This window comes from Myxocyprinus asiaticus, chromosome 50 (genome assembly GCF_019703515.2).
Source record: "Myxocyprinus asiaticus isolate MX2 ecotype Aquarium Trade chromosome 50, UBuf_Myxa_2, whole genome shotgun sequence".
Lineage (NCBI taxonomy): Eukaryota > Metazoa > Chordata > Actinopteri > Cypriniformes > Catostomidae > Myxocyprinus > Myxocyprinus asiaticus.
In genome coordinates this window covers 18,100,576-18,124,313 of record NC_059393.1, presented here as the reverse complement: position 1 = coordinate 18,124,313, position 23,738 = coordinate 18,100,576, and the positions used below count along the sequence as shown (strand labels likewise).

The window sequence follows — 23,738 nt, the reverse complement described above, 5'->3', positions numbered from 1 at the left end:
CTGTCCTTCCAAGTTCGTTCTTCCAAGGATGTTTGGCAAGACCGGTCTTAATAAGAATGTAAGTCTGTTCTCCGCGTTCTTTGAATTGAGATTCACCCCCTGTCAAAGTCTTTCTAGCAAGTCCACTGTCGGCCATCTTTGGAACGCTCTCAGGAGGCTATTTCCAGTCATGACAGTGCAGCTCCTATCTACTAGAATGGGGAAAGACCGAAATCTCCAAAACGGTTGGTCAAGATTGCGATCAAAGAACATTTCAGATCAGCAGTAAAATCTGACAATGCTGGTATCCTAAATTGTCGTGTATAGCTAATGTGCATGCATGTTCTTAAGTTGATTGACAGATGATGTCTGTATCTAAAAGGTGATTGGCTCTTTTACCTGTAAGACGGGACTTCCTTTCTACATCCGTTGACCATTGAGCTCCTTGGTTGGGCATTCCTATTTTTCCCATTAATTTTAATAGAAGTGGCCCGTTTCTGCTAAATATTCTCTGACCCTGTCTACACTGGACGCGAGCAATGTAGCGTTGTGTTGCAACACCTTGAGGCGGAGTTAAAGTTTGAGCAAATCTTTTTTATTTATTTTTTTATTGGTCCTTTTTCATGAATTGGTCAACGGAGGTTTGAATCAAAATGATTTTTAATCATTCTTATCCAGTAATCACAAACAACTAGTAAAGTCATGGAAAAGTCATGGAAATTCAGGATGTGAAAACTGATTCCACAGTAAATCAGAACTTGGGTCACTTATTTAGATGTATTTTTGTAAAGGTGATTTACTTATTTTGTCATACCAAATTGCTTGCTTTTCTAGCAAGATCTAGCAACACTGGTTGAACACTACCTGCTAACAGTTTAACATGAAGGGCTTTGCAGCCTTATCTGACACAAGGTTTCTCCACTATTTAAGCCTGTATGTCATCCTGCTTGGCTATCTGTCTAGCCGTCCATCACTGACAATTACGCTGTCTGAAGAAACCGTTGATTTTTCAGCTCAAAGATAGAAGCGGTTGACAGGTGATTCTCAGTCACTCTTTGATTCTGGGTCTTGTTCTGGAGGCGGCCTGTCGATTTCCATCTAGCGTACACGGAGCAACACAAGAAGGCTTGAACAATGTTTACACGCAACAGAGAAGAGATAATTCCTCTGGATTTATTTATAGCCTATGCAGAATATTACCTTGGCGAGCCTTCTGCATTCATAAGCACATGTATCATCTCTGGATCTAACTGAAATTATGGGATATGCATGCACAAGAGTCTCTCTCTGGTTATGTTTGGAATGGAATACTTGCTTACTGCATATTTAGTAGTATACACTATGTACTAGTCTTTATATAGGGTGAAAATATCTCAACTCTATTGCTGATCTATTACATATTGTTGTGTAAACAACCACTTAGTAATTAAAAGAATATTCTGGGTTCAATACAAGCTAAGCATAATCAACCGCATTTTTTTTTTTTTTTTTTTTTTACAGAAGAACAAATGGAAGTGCGTTTATAAAATTATAAGCTTCACATTTATGCATTTAAACCTTCCGAAAATTGGCCCCATTCACTTCCATAAAAATGTCTCTAACTCATGGAAGTTTCTGCCTATTTTGACAAATGTAGTTGGTCTGCCAGGTGTTCCATGCATACATAAAATGTACACTACGCAGTGTGCATATACACATTGCATGCTGCTGAAATAGTATGAGTAGTATAGAAGCATGCTTTTCAGAACTCAGCATTTGTTTCTCTCGTCTCTTTCCTTCTCTCTCCAACTCACAATGCCCCTTTGTCTCTTTTCTGTCTATGTGACATTTTCACGCAGTTAATGTGCAAAGCAACATTCCTGTTCCAGCAATAATGGCTTGCGAATTGTGCATACTACCATACTACTCATACTATTTCTGCCATAGACACATATGGCAAAAGTAGTAAGAGAAGTATGGGTAGTATACCATTCCGAACTCAGAATATGTTCGTGCATTCATGGGTGTGCGGGCAAATGCTGCTGCAGATTCTTCTGCAGAAAAGCCTCATCTGTCTTGTGTCTCGCAGTCCCTCGTCAGTGAGCATTGATATGCAGGCCACACTCCCGCGCCACTCACTGACTCAAATGAAGGAACTGTGATGCTATGCGTAATGAGAAGTCTTTTTAACACCACGAGACATCAGGCATGGAGCGACACGCAAAATATGATCTCGGTATCCCGGTGCATTTATGCACGACCGCTCATGTTTCAAATGAGATTGTTACATGCGCGCATGTGATTTAATGCAGCGGAGCGTGTTTGAAACCTCATCTTGGAGACTTACAACCCCACAATGAGAGAGAGGGAGAGAGAGGTAGTGAGAGAGAGAGATAAGGTGTTAGATAAAATATATATATTACAGATCCTTTCCAAAAATGTTCCATGATAACCACAGTTTTCCATCAACATGCCATAGTTGCACAGTTATTGTTACTACTGTAAAATCATAATAAATTAATATGGAGTCTTTGTCAAACCGTTCACACCAAACACGCAAAATATACACCAGATGCAGCACCACATGTAGAACAGAGTGCAGGTGTTAGGGTTAGGGTTACCCTAAGTTCTTTTTAACTTGACTCAGAGTCTAACAAATGTGGCGCTCCTGTGGGAGACGGTAAAAAAAATAAAAAAATTTAAAAAAAAAAACAGTGAGATGCAGCTTAACAGTTAAAAACGTCCGTCTAGCATATGTTTACATAGGAAAAAAAATAGCAAAATCCCAGACAGATGCAAAAAGCGTTCGTGTGTACAGACCCTTTTTTTCTTTTCTTTGATAACTTTTTTAAGTACCATGACAACACAGTGGTTTTTGTTTTTGCACATGTAACATGATGGTTGCACTTTATTTTACAGTATGTGTACTTTCAGTATACTTAAAGTGTACTTACCCAAGATAGTACTGAGTAGTATTAGGTAACTACATGTTCTTAATATGGGTTAGGGTTAAGGTTAAGGTTGGGGTTAGGTTTGGGGTTAGTACCTAGTAATTACTACAGTTGTTGTAATTATACTGTATAGTAGTAAATGTAGAACAGTACTGTAAAATAAAGTGCTACCCACATGGCAATACCATGTTTTTGGCACATGTACAACTGTAGTACTGTTTAATTATTTCAAATACCTTGGGGTACCATGTAAATGTCCATTACCATTGTATATATCCAGTGTTTTCAACCAGGGTCCCCTGGGTTTCAATGAAGGTACTGCAGGGGGTCCGTAATAATATCAATATTGAAAAGATTTGCTGTATTTCCTTCACCATACTTTACTTCTGGATAAATAAAATATTGTATAAAAGACTGTATATTGATGCACTCAAGGGTGTGTAGTCTAGGCAAAAATGCATTAGCACAAAAAACATTTCCAAGTACTAAACTGCAGATACACATGAGATCTCATCAGATGGCACTCAGGTTGACCATAACATGGTGAAAGTGAGTTTTCAGCCCCCTCTGCTACAGTCTTACCTTGGTGAATACATAAAATTGTGCTTCTCTGTGATTTTCCGCTCTCGCTGCAGTCAGCCGGCATAAAAAATGCATGGCAGCGATAGCATCTCGCGCTCCAGTTCCCAAAGCCATGACCCAAGACAGGCTCAGCTGGGAAAGTTGTTTGCTAAATGTCAACCGGATCCAAGAAGCTCTTGCCCTGACTGACCCAGTGCTGTGTGTGCCTTTACATGGTAACACACACAGGCCATAACTGCTTTGTAAAGATTTTACCCAATCATCCAGGAGCAACAAAATGTAAATTGCTTTTATGCAAATTCATGTGTATCCACATGTATCCTTAATTGCCACAATTGAGCTGAATTCCACTTGCCTGGAAGCCCTCGATCAAGTTTGTATGACGTGTTGGTTAGTGATACTTTCACTCAGACATTAATGTTGGCAAGCAATTAACTAAAAGTGCACTAAATACATTCTTAAGAAGCGTGACCATAGTTGAACTATTTTCAAAACGGAGCAACTTTTGCTGTAACAAATGTTTTTTTTTCCAACCTGTATTGGTTTGTTTGGACGATTAATTTTGCCTATGCAACATGATCACACGGAAAATCTGCATGCTGCTTCTGAATATTCATGTACCCCGAAAACGACTCCATTCTGACAAGTACCGTCCCCTGTCAGACATTTTTGCATCAATTTAAACATGTTCACCTTTCCCTGTGGCACTACTGATCTCCAAGACAGCTGGTTCTGGTCCCGTGGAAACCAGGAAGTACATTGTAATTTAATTCACATAAACAATGGTGAGCGCGATTCAGAGGTTGTGAGGCGACTCTGACAGTTAGGTTTAGGGTTGGGTTTGGGTTAAGCTGTAGAGTCAATAAAATATGCATTCCTGTTGATTGTATTACATCATTTCCAACAAAAGAAAAAAATACAACTCGCTTTTGGCGCCACCCTGTGGCCATTTCACCTCAACAACATTCCAGCTTCGGCCACTGGGGGCAGTATACATTTATTGTTATATAAAACTTATTTATTACAATAAATATACAAAATGATGTAATATTTAGTTAAATGCAGCTGTTTATCATTGCGTTTTCAACTTAGTTACATCAATTATAGCGTTTTCTTGTTTTATTGGTGGTATTAAGTGTAAATCGATCTGTTCAAATGCTTTTACCCTAATTGAGATCCTTGTTGTTTTTGTGTCTGATAAGTACTGCACTGATTTACATATATATATATATATATATATATATATATATATATATATATATATATATATATATATTTAACAGAGCAGTATATACTATATGAGATCCATATAGTATATTTGTTAATGCTTTTTTGAAATCATGTCAACCTTTTCCTCCACGTTCAGTTTAAGATAAGTTTCAAACCTTACAGAACTTGACGCTTGATATCTTTTGAGTAATAGCTGTCTTGGTGCCATAACTAGGTTAAAAAGCTTAAATCATGTTATCTTTTGATTCCATTTGCAGGGGAACATCTTCGAATCTGTCCTCAGGGCTACACCTGCTGCACCAGTGCCATGGAGGAGACACTGTCGAACCTGAGCCGCCGGGAGTTTGAGGGTCTGGTCAGGGAAGCCGGACGTTCCATACAGGCCTCGCTCAATGCCCAGTACAGAACATTTGACAGTGAGTTCTTACCTCAGACGCACAGATACGTAGTCTTGCAGTTGGTCAGATTTCGTAAGTCTTCTTCAGCATATTGTCTTGCCGCTTCTTACATGTCTGTTTAGTTTTCCCAAACTGCAAAAATGAAGATACTTTTGCCAGTGTGGTACCTCAGAATGGTACCTCAAGTACCTTTTCACATTCAAAGTGTACTGCCGGGAATGTTAGCTGTATGTTTAATAAGCAAGATGATTTTCAAATGATCTTTGGACTGTTTCTTAAGTAGTAATTTCTCCACCAAGAGTATAAAATTGAGGAAGAACAGAGCGCTGACTGCAGGAAATGAGGTTTCAAGGTTTTACAGTGTACTAGTACTGTCATGGACCGCTGTCTTATCCAGAGCGGTAGTTTATGAAACTTCATCTGCTTTTAGTTAACATTTTTCTTTTACTCTTCTACAACTTTAACTGCATCAGGGTTAATGAATGTAAAGGGTGAAGGATTTGTAGCACTTTGAAGCCCAAACTCTCTCCTGGTTTGTGTCATTTTAAGTGTAGATTAAAGGAAAACTCTGAAACTCATGTGCTTTCACACCGAGTTGTCCTCATGGGGCAATTACAGTGGGGTTTTTTTATGGCATTTTACTGCAGTGCAGCATTTAACCATGATAAACGATAGTGACGGCCAATAATGATTAGAGATTTTGATGGAGATGCTCAATTTCCTGACCCTGGATCAGATACTTACTGCAATAAAGGTGTAGGGTGCTGCTGCAGTGTAATGCATAAATAATATTAAATTGTTTTTATTTATATTTATATATTTTTTTTTTCAGTTACTTAATTACTTTTGTAATATATTGTTCATGTCGTTCCTTTCAAACTACTGGTAACCAATAAATTAATTTTTAATTATTAAACATACACGCTTTCTATAGAATTTACTGGAGTAGATTAGAATGTTGGATTAATCCATACGTTATTAAAATGACAGTAATTATATTTGAGTAATATCTTACAAATTCCCCTTACAGGCAAAATGCTCTGGGTTTCATAACAAGTCCTCCCTTTCATCTTCTTTAAAGGAAGTTAAAGAGACTGATTATTTATTTATTTGTAGAAAAATCACGGGCTGAATTTTTCATCACAACTTATTATATACATTTTTTTATTCAGATTTTACATTTCAAATAAGCTTGTGGCGAATATATTAATGTTGTAATTAAATTATATTATTAAAACTGCATCATATACCATAATCCACAGGTCCACAGAACTGAATACTGCTTGTACGCTGTATAAAATGTCACATAAAATTTAAGGGTGTTTTCATGTTGTTGTGTTGAAATCTGTATCTACATTGGTGAACAGCACACTGCAAAAAAAAATCTATTTCTTAGTATTTTTGTCTTATTTTCCAGTCAAAAATATCTAAACATATTTAAAAGTTGCACTTACTTGAGAAGCTAAATTACATAAGATATTAAGTCTTGTTTTCAGTTAATTCATACAAAATGTGGTGACGTTTATGATTAACAGTACACTCAGTTATTTATTTTCTCATTAAAAAGTTTTACTCCTAAAGAAATGAACTGTAATTTTGAAACATATGTATAAAATCATAAGCACTCACATGAGATGAAGACTCCAGTCATAGCAGTCACCTTATAAAAGCTGTTTTACTCTACATGGAGAAGGTCTTCTCAAGGGGGCAGCCATGTTATGATCACATGACGTTAATGTTGAATACCAAAGAAAATATTTTTGATTGACTGCTCATTTCTTAAAAAATTTAAATTAAAAAACATTTTTTTAAAAAAAAAGCAAAAATCGAGGTTAAAATGAGGTACTTGCAATAAAAGAAAAAAGGCCAATTGTTGGTTTTAAAGCAGAAATGTGAAGCTTCTAAATTGATAAAAACACTTATATTAATACTTCTCTTAAAACTCATATATTATTTGAGATGAAAAAAATAAAAACTTTTGCAGGATTAAATGGTTTACAGCCTTATGTCGTCATGGCAACCAAGTTGTAAAATTGGATAAAACTTTACAAAGAAAATGTTAAGCAATTTTATCGCAATAAAATCATGTTAAACACAAATTGTTAATGTCTTGCTGCTATACTTTTAAAACAGTGAGAATTTTAATGTTATCAGATTGGCCCCATTCACTTCCCAGATTTTTGCTTTTTTTTAAGAAAAGGAGGGGCAAGTCAAAATAAATTGTTGTGGTAATCAACATTGTGCCACAAATGCTGTCAATTGAGCTCAACTTGTATTGAACCCGGAATATTCCTTTAATCTCAGAAATCGCCCTGTTATTGAATACTTACACTGAGGGATTTATCACTTAAGGCATCAATAACTGAAAACTGTTGTGTCTAAATGATGCTTCATCCATGCCCCTAGGTGTCTGTGTAAATCCAAGATGACATACATAAATAATTACTGAGTGTACCTTTAAAACAAGAAAAAATTATTTGCCAAAGAGGTAAGGAAACCTCACTGAATTTTGATAGATTTCTCTTTGTTTCACAAGAAAATTCATAATTCAATTCAATGGAGTCAGATTTACAACACTCTTGGAAAATTCAAATTTTTTATCCTTGCAGCATACTTCCTGGAACTTCTAAATGGCTCTGAACGGTGGCTGGAGGAGGCTTTCGTGGCAGCTCTGGGGGATCTGTACCGGCCTAACGCGGGAGTGTTTCGCGATCTCTATGCTGACCTGCGGCGGTATTACAGTGGTGCCGCCCTAAACCTCGAGGAGGTTTTGGACGAGTTCTGGATGAGGCTCTTGGAGCGTCTTTTGAAGGTGTCCGACCCTGAGACCGCCTCCCTGCTCTCTGACGACTTCCTGGAGTGTGCCTCCAAGCAGACAGAGACCTTGCGTCCTTTTGGTGATGCTCCACGTGAACTGAAGGCCAAGCTGGTGCGGGCTTTCATTGCCGCTCGGGCGTTTGTCCAAGGCCTTAATGTGGCGGGAGAGATTGTACGGAAGGTGTCTCAGGTACTGTAGTAATACTGTAAAATTGTATTTGTCCTCTCTACGTCATGATACATGAATACTAAACCTACTTGATAAAGAATACAATCGTCCTCCAGTCCTCCTGAATGCTCTTGCAGATCACTGCAAATTGTGCTCCAGAATCAGTAGTTTGATCCAGATTTCCTTCTTCCTTAATGAGTTTTCCAGTGTGAGTTGCCGAGTTTTTGCGCCAAATATAGCACTTCGCTTCAAAGACTAAACGTTCCATTTAGGTCTTAGAAGATCAGACCATGGATTCTTCTCCAAATCAGTGAGTCTCTCACATGCCTTTTGGGCAAATACCAGCAAAGAAGTGATAACAAAAGCTTCCTTCATCCACCCTCCCATACCAGCAAGATTCATGAAGTGTGCTTTGCTATTGTCTCATGCACAGTTTCTTCCATCTCTGTTGTGGAGAACTGGCAAATTCTTTAGGGTCGCCAAACTCTTCTTGTTCAAACAGTCAGTTTTGGAGGAAGTTCAGTTCTGGGAAGATTTGCAGTTCCATAATTTCTCACATATTTAATGACAGACCTCACAGTGCTTCAAGGTATAATGAATATTCAAAGTTGTCCTAGATCTGCCAATAATGATCCTTGGTCTTTGTGGTATAGTGTTGCCTTGGAAATGGAAGTGTTGATTTTCTCAGATACAGGTGTATTTGGCCTAATGAAGTTCTATGGGTCTTAGATCAATGCATCTTTGTTCCATTTTCTAACTAAATGTAACTGAGAAAGTCCATGGACGGCGAATGCTTTTCTTTTTTAGACATGACTAAATCTATCAAAACTGAGCATGAGGAAACTGGCTAAATCAGGAGGCATTTGTTGAACTCAGACATACTTGTTTGAATGAACTTGCTTGTTCCTCTATAGGTAGTCTGTTTGCTTTAACCCTCCTGGGCTATTCGGTCATTTTTGACCATTTTCAGATTTGCTTTTGTAATGAAAATGGTTTCCTCAATCAGAGTGGTACAGTGACTTTTCCTAGACTTGCAATCTGAACATAAAAAAAAAATTCTTCATTCGATGAGTCTGAGTGGTCACAAACAAAAATGCGACACCTTTGCTGTTTGCAGTAAAAACTGACCGACCATAGGAAATTAATGGGAGAGACTCTAAAAAAATAGCTTTTTTTTATTTTTTTTAGATTTGTCGAATAAAATCAATAAATCACCCACAATGCCGATCATAAACATACAGAAATGAAGAGGTGGGACTATAAAACATCCTGAGTGCAAAACATACATATATGCACTTACACACACACACACACACACACACACATAAATGAATTGGTGAGACTATAACACAGAGCAATTTTTTTAAATTTGGCAAATAAAATTAATAAATGAGCCACAATGCAGAACGCACACACACACAGAAATGAGGAGGTGAGACCATAATACACCTACAATGCAGAACATGCACCCCCCCCCACGCGCCGCCAAACACACACACAAATACAAATGAATGGGTGAGACTAACACTGCCAGAAGGCAGAACATGCACACTCACACACAAACACACACACACAGATCAAAGAACAAAATATAAAATCTGAGTCTGGCCCCAATGTATATGCTTAGGTGTGGGAGCTGACCTTCCAAACAAAACATTGCATCTTTCTGTTATGGAAACAAAGAAACAGTAAACTAATTTACTTTGAGTTATTGAATTTTTATATTTAAAATAATTTTCGGTAACAAAATGCATATTCTATGTCTTCTCTTTGTAACACCATGGTCAGGTTTGACAGTAAACATACAATAATGCCACATTATTGCAAAAACAGACACTTCAAAACAAAAACAAAAAGGCTAAATTTTTACTAATAATACTTTCAAATTATAGCCAATATATTGTCTATATATATACAAATGCATAACTTGTGATAATCTAATCTAAATCTAAAATTAGAAAATCATAAATTAAGGCCACACAGTCTCTGCAGCAATATACTGGTTACTATTGTCATGACATAATTTTCAAGTAATGTAATTGTTATTTTTTACCATCAGATTTCAGCAATCTGCTCCTTAATACATGACACATTTTCATATCTTCTTTATGTTTCAACTTATAAAAGTGTAGGTTTTTACTGAAGTGAGGTTAAAATAAATTTGCATATGCAAATGAATTATGTAATTGAGAAATTTACAGGTAAATAAGATCTAAATAGCATAAAATCCCAAAAGAAGTGCATCATTTTATTGTAATTTTTTCAGGGAAGAAGAAATGTTAACATTTCCTTCAAAAAAAAAAAACCCTATACCTGTTCAGTTTCCAGTCAAAAATTACCACGAACAGCCAAGGCGTCGGCCTTTATTGAACAGCCTAGGAGGGTTAAAAGAGGGGAAATACATTAAAGTGCCTTTGTTGCAGAGATTGTCTGTCAACTTCCAAATGCATTGATTTTTTACTTGCTGTGAAACGTCATGGTTACTGGTGTAACCTCCGTTCCCTGATGGAGGGAACGAGACATTGTGTCGATGTAGTGACACTAGGGGTCACTCTTGGGAGCCCGAGACACCTCTGGTCTTTGATAAAAGGCCAATGAAAATTGGCGATTGGTATTTGCATGCCACTCCCCCGGACATACGGGTATAAAAGGAGCTGGTATGCAACCACTCATTCAGGTTTTATGCTGAGGAGCCGATATAAGGTCCGGCCATTTTAGCGGGTAGTTCAGCGTTGTGGCAGGAGGGACACAATGTCTCGTTCCCTCCATCAGAGAACGGAGGTTACACCAGTAACCATGACGTTCCCTATCTGTCACTCACTCGACATTGTGTCAATGTAGTGACACTAGGGGTCCCTATACGAAACGCCACAATTGGCTGAACTGTGTTACGTGAACTGGTGGTGTGTGGTGGGCAGACTACTGTGTGTCTCATAGCCAGCACACCAGGTCGACACGTAACCTCCCCCAACATAGTTATGAGTGTCGAACGGCCCTTTTTGGGGACAAGTCGACTACCCAAAAGATAGAGACAGGCTTAACCCAGTCGTGGCCTCTTTTCCCCTTCTTTTTTTCCCACTTCCTAAAAAAGAAGGGGGATTATCCAACTGGGCCACCAGGTCGGGGGGTGTCCCTCAAAAGGGGAAGACACAGCGGAGACCACACCTCGCCCAAAGAGAGGGGGGGATATTTAAGTGGAAGGATACATCACATGGTCTTTCCAACCATGTGGAGAGTCTTCAAGGTAAATCCTGCCCAATGGGGAGGAGTTACTACAATCATGGAGACTGGGGCAGAGGGGTTCTGCCCAAAGAAAACACAGTTTGCCAACAGGGAAACGAATTAGCGGAAGATATATATCGCATGGGGTTAGCCTTACAGGGAACCGCACCATGCGGAGCACCTACCCCAGAACAGGGCTCTTAGTCAGCGCGTGTACTGGGCCGGCAGCAAATCTCTCCGAAAACTCGACTGCCACAGGGCTCGGAGGAAGTCAACCAGGGAACAAGCTTGTGAACACTACTGGGAATTAATGGCACACGTCTTCAGCTCAAAAGGAGGTGGAAGGCGCTATGTGCAAGCAATACACCCGGCCGGCTATCTCGGGCTTATCCGCTTGTATTGCGTGCCACTACCTGGGACGAAACCGGTTCCACCCGGAGGTTGTAGAACCTTGCAAAGGTGTTGGGTGTTGCCCAGCCCACTGCTCTGCAAATGTCTGTTAGAGAGGCACCCCTGGCCAGGACCCAGGGAGCCGCTACACTCCTGGTAGAATGGGCTCGTAGCCCTACCGGGGGCGGCATGTCCTGGGCGACATATGCCATAGTTATGGCATCAATGAGCCAGTGGGCGATCCTCTGCTTGGAGACAGTGCTTCCTTTCCGCTGTGCACCAAAGCAGACAAAGAGCTGCTCAGAGATTCTAAAGCTCTGCGTGCGATCCAAATAGATACGTAAAGTGCGCACTGGACACAGCGACGACAGGGCTGGGTCTGCCTCTTCCTGGGGCAGCGCTTGCAGGTTCACCACCTGGTCCCTAAAAGGGGTGGTGGGAACCTTGGGCACATAGCCCGGTCGGGGTCTCAGGATCACGTGAGAGTAACCCGGACCGAACTCCAGGCACATTTTGCTGACAGAGAACGCTTGCAGGTCACCTACCCTCTTGATGGAAGTGAGTGCAGTCAGGAGGGCAGTCTTCAAGGAGAGTGCCTTAAGCTCGGCTGACTGCAAAGGCTCAAAGGGGGCTCTCTGTAGACCCTGAAGAACTACAGAGAGGTCCGATGAGGGAACGAGGCATGGTCTGGAGGGATTCAGCCTCCTGGCGCCTCTTAGGAACCTGATGATCAGGTTGTGCTTCCCTAAGGACTTACCGTCGACTGCATCGTGGTGTGCTGCTATGGCGGCAACGTACACCTTCAAGGTGGAAGGGGACAGCCTCCCTTCCAGCCTCTCCTGCAGGAAGGAAAGCACTGATCCGACTGCGCATCTCTGGGGGTCTTCCTGTCGGGAAGAACACCACTTAGCGAACAGATGCCACTTAAAGGCATACAGGTGCCTCATAGAGGGGGCCCTAACCTGAGTGATCGTGTCTACCACCGCAGGTCTGGTCACGGGTGCCAGATGGTGCCCCGTCCCTGAGAAAGAAGATCCTTCCTCAGGGGAATTCACCAGGGGGGGCTGTCGTGAGGAGCATGAGGTGGCTTGGCTTGTCCAGCGGCACCATAGGCCTTGGCCGTCAGAGACGACATAAACCTACAGGCCTTGGACGGGGGCTTTGGGCACCCGCGCCAGGTGGCAGCGCTCTGTGGGCATAGGTGCACCGCAAGTGCCTTTATCCACCGGGGGATTGCCGAATAGCCCTTGGCCGCCCTACCATCGAGGGTAGTGAGGGTGGGGAAGCTGAAAAGATCGGGACCGGGCAGTAAAAAGTGCCTCCCACGACCTTGTCATCTCTTCATGCACTTCCGGGAAGAAAGGAACGGGGGCGGGGCGTGGCTTTGAGCGGCGCCGCGAGCCCAGGAACCAATCATCGAGCCGTGAGGGTTCAGGGAAGAGCAGAGGGTTCCACTCTAGCCGATGCTCGCGGCTGCCCGGGAAAGCGTGTCATCATCTCCGCGTCAGCCTGTGACTGAGCAATCATCCCTGAAGGGAGGAGCCCAGCTGAGGCTTCCACGTCCGACTGGACGAGCCCACTCTCCGATGCTGCGCTCGAGAGCTCATCACTTTCGCAGGCTCCGAACAAGAGGTCGAACTCGCCATGAGACGAGCCGGCGGACTCATCCGGAAGCCCAATCGGGGCAGATGAGCATGCTGGGGAATGGGAGGTCTGCGGGGGGACACCCAGTGGAGGCGGTCCCATTGGGGTCCCCAAATCGCCCCCAGTGCTAGCTGCGTTGGCCTCATACCTGTGGGTAAAAGGACCGAGACGGGGAGCCTCTGGGGTGGCTTGCTTTCTTATGAAGGTGAGCCGCAACCGCATCGTTGCCATGGACATGTCCTCGCAATGAGAACATGACCATCCATGAACGCTGTCTCCACGTGAGCAGTGCCCAGACATGAAAGACAGCGATCGTGACCGCCAGAAGGCGAGAGATGACGAGCGCAACCAGGAATAACACACAATCAGAAAGGCATCTTTAAAAAGACGCGTCTTTAAAAAGACGTTCTGTGTGTGTCGCTCTTTTAGAGAAATATACTCTTATTTCTGCCGAAGCACCCAGGGGCATTCTTTGCATTGCACCAGTGCAGAGGGGGGAGAAGCCGCTGAAATGCGCCGTCAGATCCAGCAGAGGTGAATGAACAGTCGTGGGAATTCGCTCAGTGAGCGTGACCGTTGGCTCCGAAGAGAAAATCTGAATGAGTGGTTGCATACCAGCTCCTTTTATACCCGTTTGTCCGGGGGAGTGGCATGAAAATACCACTCGCCAATTTTCATTGGCCTTTTATCAAAGACCAGAGGTGTCTTGGGCTCCCAAGAGTGACCCCTAGTGTCACTACATCGACACAACGTTGAGTGAGTGACAGATAGGGAACTATTGTTAAGGATCTGCAATATCAAGACAAGTGACTAAACTGCAGCATCCCTAATGATTTTCACCCCACAGTCCCACATGGAAAATCAGTCCAAGTCCTTAGTGGATATCCTACGCTTTCCTACAACTCCCAGCTGCTTTGACAGACGAAAGTAGGGCACACTGGTACATCTCTGTTCTTTAAGGGATTTCTAACAGCATTGGAGTCTTCCGGTGAAGAACCCTTTGGAGATTCCTGCTGAGAAGACCTAAATTCTTGCTGATGTTGAGAATATATCGGTTCAGAATATTGCGTATCTTTTAGAAATTGCTATGAGTAAAACGTCTTGTGTTGACATATGTAAAAGCTTAAACTCGCTTTCTAGAATCACGACCTCACTGCATAGCACATGTGGAGAGATTGGCATGCCTTGAACATGAATACATTCATTCTATGATGTTTGCGAGTTCACACGGTCTAATCAAACCATGAAAATGGGTTAGTTCACACAGTAAGGCGATTATATTGGAGTTGCCTTGGGCTAATATACAGCATGATTAGTTTGCCTTCTATACTTGGCTTTCCCAAAAGACTTCAAAATTACCTAAAAGTTTTCATTACAGTTTGCATCAAGCGAATGACCTAAATTCAAATGCATGTAATATGCAAAGCTGGAAGCATTTAGGAAAGCAAGCTAACTACCTTACAGCTAGTTCTCTCAAGTTTACAGATGTTTGTGAGTATTATACTAACAGCAATTTTTTATTTACTAACCCCACAGGGAGAGAGATGTGAGTGAAGTTTTGAGGAGACAAACAAAATTATATTTTAGAAAGAAAAGGTTACATTTTAGTCCAGTAGAATTTGTATGGGAAGTTTTTCATTACATCAAATGACCAATTCATAAGACAGTAATGTGTATGTGGCCTTTGAACATTGTGAGTGCAGAGCATTAAATATGAACTTACAAAACAGCACCTGGTGAGAGTATCAGAAATATTGCGATAGCAGTCCTGTGAACAAAATGTCACTTTCAATCTACTTACCAAAAGCTCCAAGATTACAGCCTAGGGTATTATTGTGAAGTGATGACAATTCACAGGACTTATCATTAGGAGTCTTCAATCTCCAAACACTATCAGAACTATAAACTTTTCTTTAATTATTGTACCATCAGGATTAAAAATTACATTTCATTTATAAAATGTTACATGTAATTCAAACGAACACTAATCTCCCCAACGGTAACCTTAAATCAAACATTGTAATTTCAAATAAAACTACATAATCAACACTAAACTGACCTCGAAACCCCAATTACTGATAAATGACCATTTTTAACATTCCCAAATGCTCCCCAAACCTTGCACAGACCTATCTAATTAATTATTCGAATGCAACCGCCAATAGCTAGTCCCCTAAAGCATAATCAACAATTGCAGGCATTACAATACTTTACTGGCAGATTAAAATAGAGTATGATGTTCAATTTAAAACCTAGTTCATCAAAGTGGCGAATAATTTGTATTTGAAGTGCAATCTCTGCATACAAATTTTATTAAGCAGCCTGTGTTTTTAACCACCATACCAGAACACCAATGTATGGAGACTTTTCTATTTTTGTGTGTAAAACTGGATGCAAAACTTGTTATAAGAAATCTGTTGCAACTGACCAAAAGAAGTGAATGAAACCCTACTGATGAGCCCCTTTCCTACAGGTTCCTCTGAGTCCGGAGTGTAATCATGCCATTATGAAGCTGGTGTACTGCCCGCATTGTCGAAGCCTTGGTTCAGTCAAACCTTGCATTAACTACTGCAAGAACGTCATGAAGGGCTGCCTGGCCAATCAAGCTGACCTAGACACTGAATGGCAGAGCCTTTTAGGTAAGGCTGATTAAAATACAGTATCTTGTTTTGTCCAAACAATCCATAACCACTACAAGCGACGCTTGACAAGACATTTTGTCAGTTGCTTGATTTTGTATTTTTTTGTGTTGTGCTGGGTAAATAGGTTCTAACTGATTAAGATTTTTCAGTTTATGTATTTTTGTATCAGTCAGTACTTTTACAAACTACAGCGGGTTTTTGCATAGTTGAGCAACAGTCGAGCTTCATCTGTCTGTGCAAATATACATGACGCAATGCATTATCAAATATTTGAAGGAAGGACGACAAACACGCTTGGTTAAATACACGTTGCACGTCACCTGTCTTTCGGAGGACGCATGTGCAAACGCCAATTGTGGCCCGATTAAGATGAATACATGGATGAACTGGATGAAGCTGAGTGGCAATCGTATGATCTCTGTTAGTCCGTCTTTGCAAAATTTAGTCATTTACATGACATTTAAAAAAAACAAATGATTGTTTAGTCTTACTGAAATCTAACTTTTAAAGTGCATGTAAACAAAGTTTGAGAACAGATAAATTACGCTGGAAACTTGTATGTTGCACCTGGTCTAACTTTCTCTCTCTCAAACACACTTTTTGTTTTTCTCGACCAGAAACCATGCTACAGGTGGCCTCCAGTTTTGGTGCCGAGCCCAGTATGGACACGGTGATCTATTCCATTCCTGTGAGAATTTCAGAGGCTGTTCTCACCATGCAGGAGAATATGGAGATCTATACAAGCAAGGTAAAAACAATTGTATGAATTATCTTTTGTAACTTACGTGTTTAGGTCAGGTTCTGGCATACAGTTGGGTCCAAAAGTCTGAGACCACTTGTTAAAATGCTTCTACTTAGCATTTTTTTAATTGATACTTTTATTACAAATTATATTATCAGTATAACAATTTGAGTGAAAATTTTACAGAAAAATGGAATTTAAGAATTTCTTAGTATTTGGTATCTCAACCATTTGCTTTAATGACACCATGCACTTGAGCTGGCATGGACTCCACAAGTTTGTGCCAAACCTGATGATCTATGTACTAAATACCAGCATGATTTAACCCTTGTGGTTTTAACATGATTTAACCCTTGTTTTAGACTCACACTTGTATTGTTTGCGGTCAAATTTGACCAAATTTGGGTTTTATTTAGATCTTTTCAACCTTTACATTTCTCAATGACAGCATTAATTTGTCATTAATGTTCACATTTATGTTCATTTCTCTACAGTAAAAACCTAAATTTCTATAGGCTGATACATGAAGAAATTATGAGAATGTATCATGTACTGGGGCAGATTGCTGCATCTGATGCAAAAAAAATAACAATTACATTACTTAAAAAATCATATAATGACAAAAATAACCAGTTGATTTTGCAGAGATCCGCTAAGTCATTCTTTGTTGTAACAAGATGAATTTGTGTGTGTGTGTTCTGCATTGTGGATGTGTAATGGTCACACCCATTCTTTTGAGTTTGTGTGTTCTACTGTATATTGTGGCAGAATTATTGATTTTGTTTGACAAATTCCAAAAAAATTGCTCTGTGTTATAGTCTTGCCCATTCATTTCCTATGGTCAGCCAAATCTGACAGCGAACAACACAAGTGTCACTTTTTTCACACGGCCTAAACTCATTGAATCCAGTCCAAAAATGTTTGTGCGTTCAGGTGGCAAATTTAGGAAAAGTAACCAAGCCTCAAGCCACTCAGATGAAGTACACCATTTTTATGAAATAAATAAAAATTGACTGAGTGCACAATTGTTAATAAAGTTCTATAGAACATCTTTTGTTCAATGGATGGTCAATGTCACAAATGTGCTTATATTTCATTAGTGAACTAAAATAGTGCAGAACCTTACATAACTTTCTTTTTTTTTTTAAATATTTCCAAATCCTAAAACTTTATTTATTTCCTGGTGTCAATGGAATTTTAATGTGTGTTTGTATTGTGCACATTGTGTTTCTTGTTTGAAGTGTTATTTGTCTTGGACTATACTTATGTGTGTTTCAGGTTTTTAAGGCTTGTGGGGACCGTGGTGAGGAAGGCACACCGAGCTCAGTATCTGATGAGTCAAAAAAGAAAGCAAACACAGTAACAGCCCTTGAATATAAACCCAGCCCCAAAGCTGCAGCCAGACTGGAGGTACAGGTATGTGTGCATGTGTGCCAGTTACCAAGAGGGGACACTTTTGCCAAGTTTCAACTTATGAGTTTTATACAATATTGTTTTAGTGTATGTGTGTGTGTGTAATTTCCAGGTCACAGATGTGTCCAGTAAACTGAAGGAAATGCAGTTGTACTGGATCCAGCTCCCCTCCGCTCTCTGCAGTGGAAAAACAGCATCTACGGCCAACAGTGACAAATGTTGGAATGGCATGACCAAAGCTAGGTATTACCAAATTATATTTAATCCTAGTACCTTTAAAGGGGCTGTTCACAATGAACGCATTTTTTCCCTCCTTTGTGCTATTTTTTTTCCAATGTAAATATGCACTAGATGGACGAATTTGAACATTGCACATTTTTTCAGTGTCTCTTTTTTACCAATAAGGTGGGAGTTCCGGTGTTATGATGCCTCTATCAAAAACCAACTGTCTCTTTTAACTGTAAGGCGGGAATACAGTTGCCATATTTAGTGTTACAATGCCTCCCATTCATATGTTTATGAGTGACCAGTCTCATTCCCTAATAATGTCTTTGGGCATTACACCTCTGGGCCAACACTATATGAGCGGCTTTTCATTTAGCTGGTTGGTACATGTAATTTGCTGTTAATTTTGATATAATTAATCAATTTACACAGCTCTCAAGGCTAAATAGATCTGCGGGATTTTGATAGATGACTTTTTGGATGAATCCACATTATGAATTTCTAAATCATTACTCACGGTCAGTGCTTGCAGACTTCTGAAAACTGCGCTCCTCCCTCTTTTTGCAGCCAAAATTGTTAAATTGATTGTTTAGCTATCACTGCCAGAGAACTGAACTCCCATTGTCGAAAAATGATGAAAAGTCATTAATCATTGGATGGGGTTTAGGTGTGTTTGTTTGTATGAGGAAGGATGGAGAAGTACATCCAAACAAACTTTTTTATTCAAGCATTAGCTGCATGTAACAAAACTAGTACTAAAAAATATCAGAACACTTTAGCAACTATGTGTTTTGCACAGGCATGCACAAATATATATATATATTTTTATTTTCTAAATGTTAACATCTAGTATGAATAATTACTGCCGCACAAGCCTGTTTTTTTATTGGAGCAAAATAATAGTGTAAATTGCCAAAAATATTATAAAATAACCATTACCAATATGTGAGTGATTGAAATGGTTATGGAAAATGGATTTCTCTGCAGTTACCTCCCAGAGGTCATGGGCGATGGGCTAGCCAATCAGATTAATAACCCAGAGGTGGATATTGACATCACCAAGCCAGACAGGACTATACGTCAACAGATTATGCTGCTGAAGATCATGTCTAATCGCCTGAAAAATGCCCTCAATGGCAACGATGTGGATTTTCAAGACACAAGTAAGGGTCTAAAACTGCTAAAAGTGCAAATCTGTGAAATAATGTAAAGGACATTTCAGAAAAAAATTTAATTTAATGTTACACTACTTTTTGACAAAGTAATTAGATTACAGTAACTAATTACTTTGTAATCAGATAACACCCAACAGTGCTCATGAAACACTGATAGAACGATTTTCTGATTTTCTTATTTTTATGGTAAATTCACAGAAGCAATATTTCAAAGATCCCATTAAATCACTTGACTTGGTTGTTTACTTTCATGTGTTGACATATTTCCAATTGAAACAGGATGTTTTGGCGGGAAGTATCGAAGTCTTCATCCCTTTTTTTCTAAATAGCCAATAGCATTTATTTACGTCGCACCATGTTACACCATACACCATGAATTACTTGCTAGTCAGTTGCAGGGGGTATTAGTGGGAGGGACATTCTCATTTTAGAAGGGCATTTGATTGGACAAAACTCTTGTGAAGTGCAGGATGAGTCATTAATATTTTTGGTACATTTTCCCGGAAGAGATGGACTGTGAGTTTGAAATGCATATTTCTACTTAAGGTTAATTTTGTGAACTTTTAGGAGTACACTAGCATATAAATATCATCAAAGCTAATAGATAAAGCCACAAAACACCAATTTTGATTCCATGGGGTCTTTAATGTCTTTGAGATGGTGAAAAATAGCAGATCATATAATTTGTGTCCTGAAGTAAGCTGTAATTTCACATAATTATGGCATTATGTTACTGTTTGTAACCTATTTTGCACCCAAGTATTTACGTCTTTTTTCATGATGTGCCTCTAGGTGATGATTTCAGTGGCTCGGGAAGTGGTATGTGTGCGGACCACCTTTGCGTCCATGGTAGGCCACCAGTCTTTGGGCCGAAAACTGACAGGCCCAAACTCTACGCCTATGGCCCTGAAAACAAAAAAGTCAAAGGCTATGGCAACCAGATTCAGCCTTCTGTCATCTTACTGGTAGTGTTACTTGCAAGTCTACTGCTGAGACGGTAATGGAGACACAGTACCGCTAAATCAAACTTTGGGATCTGGGTCAGAAAATTTGGATAGGGTGGAGACAGAACACGGAATGTTATAAATAAAAGGATTAGAAAAAATGAGAAATGGTGAGCTATTAAAATTGCCAAAAGAAAAAATAAAACCATGTGAGTGAATGGACATTTTACTTCCTCTGGAATAAAACAGAGGCATGAAAATAGCTGGAAATGGAATTTTGTTTTTTGTGTTTTTGTTATGTTTTGTAATACACATCAGATTTTAAGTGCTGACTTGTTGCATCAATTGACGTCTTGTTTTTTTTTTTTACCTTTGAATGTAAAAAGATGAACTGGAGAGGAAGAATTCTGGTTTAAATTCACAATATGAGGATTTCAGCCACCTAATCGACTTACATTTATCTGCTCATAAAGTCACTCAGACACCAACTACACCAAGTGGTTTATGTCACCATACTTGAGTTATGCAAGGTCATTTTTGCACAGTTGTCCATTTTGTCTAAAATATTTCATAGACGACCATAGTTACGTAAGACTAAAGGATTAAGGGGCCGTTCACACAAAACACATTTTTGCATCCATCTGCTGTTTGTCTAGGTAAACATATGTCTAAGTTTTGTCTAAATAACATTTTGTCTAAGTAACATAACCGGTGTGACGTCTTTGATCTTGCAGATTTTAACATCTCACGCAGGAGCAGCACTTTTTTAGAAGCTGTGTCAAGCTAAAAGTACCTCAACTGTCAAAAACCTGTATTGAGATACCTGCATTATATTTGTTGCGTCTAGCATTTTTTAGCACAAGAACGTCTAGTGTTTTTTAGAGCAAGAATGTCTAGTGCTTTTTAAAGCAAGAACGTCTACCATTTTTTACCGCAAGAACACCTAGCGTTTTTAGCGCAAGAACTTCTAACATTTTTTCACTGCAAGAATGTCTAGCCTTTTTAGAGCAAAAACGTTTAGCATTTTTTTGTGCAATAACGCATTCGGTCTCAACGGCCCCCAAGTCTGTTCTGTTTTACATTACAAAAATATATGAGCTTTGGCGTGAACATGAACTGTAATATACTGAGTATCTAAGAAATTATGTGACAACAAAAATGGTGGTTTCTTTAACTGTGATTCATCATTAAAGATTTAGACAGTGAATTTACATACTGAATGTCTGCTACAAATTTGTACGATAGCAAGCTACATTAATGGGTAAAGGTTGTGAAAACTGTAAAGAATTTTCCAGGTTATATTTTACCGAAAAATCAAAAGGAAAATAAGACATTATATTTTGCATAAAGAAAATAATGTCACAATACAAAAATCATTATGGTCCTACAAATAGGCTTCATTTTCTTTGTACAAAATATAACTAATGTAAAGTGTTGGGTAAGTAACTCAAAAAAAAGTAATCCGCTACAAATTATTTCTCTAAAATTGTACTCAGATAACTTTGCTGATTACTTCCTGCCAAAAGTAATCACATTACTAATTACTTTACTTTTAAGCTACTTTCTAAAATACTTTTTCACAGAAGTTTTTTGTTTTTCTGTCAACAAATTCAAACATCAATATTTCCTCCTTGTTCACTGTTGTCGCACACAAGTTATATATACCCTTACGTTTCACCCATACAATGACTCGTTACTATCATTGTTATTTGCTATCACAAAAACGCAAATGTATTCTGTTCAACATGTATTCTACATGTTATTTTAGAAAGATATGTAACCCAAGTAATGTACTTAAAAGTAATTAACTTAAAGTCAGTAACAGTAATCTGATTACAAGAATTTGAAATGTGTGACACTAATTTTAAAATACAGTAACTAATTACTTTGTAATAAGATTACATCCAAAACTCCATTCATAACTAAATATGAGTATGTTTTCTATTGATTTGGGGGTAAAATATGACTTAGTAAGAGGACACAATCATCTACCTTTAGATGTTCTTGTTTAAAATTGTAAATGTACAACAATGAATGACAGGAAGAAAGCTATGTACAAAATACTTTTGCAAACCATTAACTTGCATTTAGGAACTGTTGGCTGCATTATTGCTCAGAGCAGCAAATAATTATACTTGGAATGTCACTTTTTGGAACTCAATTTGTATGAGTATGTTCAGTACACATGGCATACTTATGAGTTAAACAGAAGCATGTGTCAGCCTTGGATGAATTGATTTGCCTTTAATGGAATTTTTATTATTAGCCAAAGCACACGGGAAGCAGTCATTTACAGACTGTACCATTTTAAAATAAACAACTGTCACTTTCATGAAATAAACTTGTGAGGCATTTCACGATTTCTATTCCAGAGTAATGTGATTTGGACAAACATGAAAAAACATTCCTATAAAATGACTTGGACAAAATGTTAATATCAGCATCTATTGTCTAACTGTTGCATTTAAAGATGTGAAACAAGATCAAAATGTTCTTCATCTTTTGTCAACTTCTGAGCATCTTCCAATGTTTGATTAACAGATGACCCTTCCTTTTATGATACACGATTGCTGTTGAATACATAAGGACCTGGTTTTGTCAGATAGGTACGATATGTGAAGCAAAAATGTAAAAAGTTGTGGAATGTAAACCAAGAACATGAGATGTAGTGTACGGTCTCTGTCACAGAAAGGTTCGTTTTTGTACTTGGTTGTCCGATATAAATCAAAAGCACATTGTTACTCTTAGTCGAACGCATGACTCATCGAATGGACATTGAGAAGGGCTCAAACTTAACCTTAATGTGTTCCATATATCAGTGACAAATTGAGCACACTCTCATTTGAGCATATTTGAGGGATGCAGAGATGTGTGTATTGGGAAATTACATTTGTTATATTTCAGCACTTGCATTTTGATTTGAGGTATGAATGTAAATTTGGTCTGTTTTACGTAAATAAACATGCACATGTTGTTTAAACAAAACGTCTGTTTCTAAATCTAAATCTTTTTGCATATTTTTGATGTTTATGGCCAATGCAACTACATCGCAATTTTCCTAATCAGCATACAGCATTTGCCTTGTTTTTCAATTAAGATATTTAAACATTCTTAAAACAAGATACATTAACCTCAGAAGCAGAAATAACATTCGATATTAAAAGTGCACTCAGTAATTTTTTGAAGTATGTTGAAGTGGCTTACACTGACACCTAGTGGCCTGGATACTGCATCAT

General features: G+C 39.1%; 1 protein-coding gene across 1 annotated transcript in view; it reads left to right on the top strand.

Annotated features, from left to right (window-relative positions):
* Positions 1-23,469, top strand: part of LOC127438971 (glypican-1-like) — a 49,166-nt gene extending 25,697 nt beyond the window's left edge. Inside the window, exons 3-10 of the mRNA XM_051694925.1 lie at positions 4,979-5,137; positions 7,729-8,126; positions 15,835-16,000; positions 16,621-16,751; positions 18,024-18,161; positions 18,271-18,401; positions 19,371-19,546; positions 20,351-23,469. Coding sequence (XP_051550885.1) covers positions 4,979-5,137; positions 7,729-8,126; positions 15,835-16,000; positions 16,621-16,751; positions 18,024-18,161; positions 18,271-18,401; positions 19,371-19,546; positions 20,351-20,559 — 1,508 coding nt within the window. The 3' untranslated portion in view covers positions 20,560-23,469. The remainder of the gene's footprint in view (positions 1-4,978; positions 5,138-7,728; positions 8,127-15,834; positions 16,001-16,620; positions 16,752-18,023; positions 18,162-18,270; positions 18,402-19,370; positions 19,547-20,350) is intronic.
* Positions 23,470-23,738: the final 269 nt, after the last annotated feature.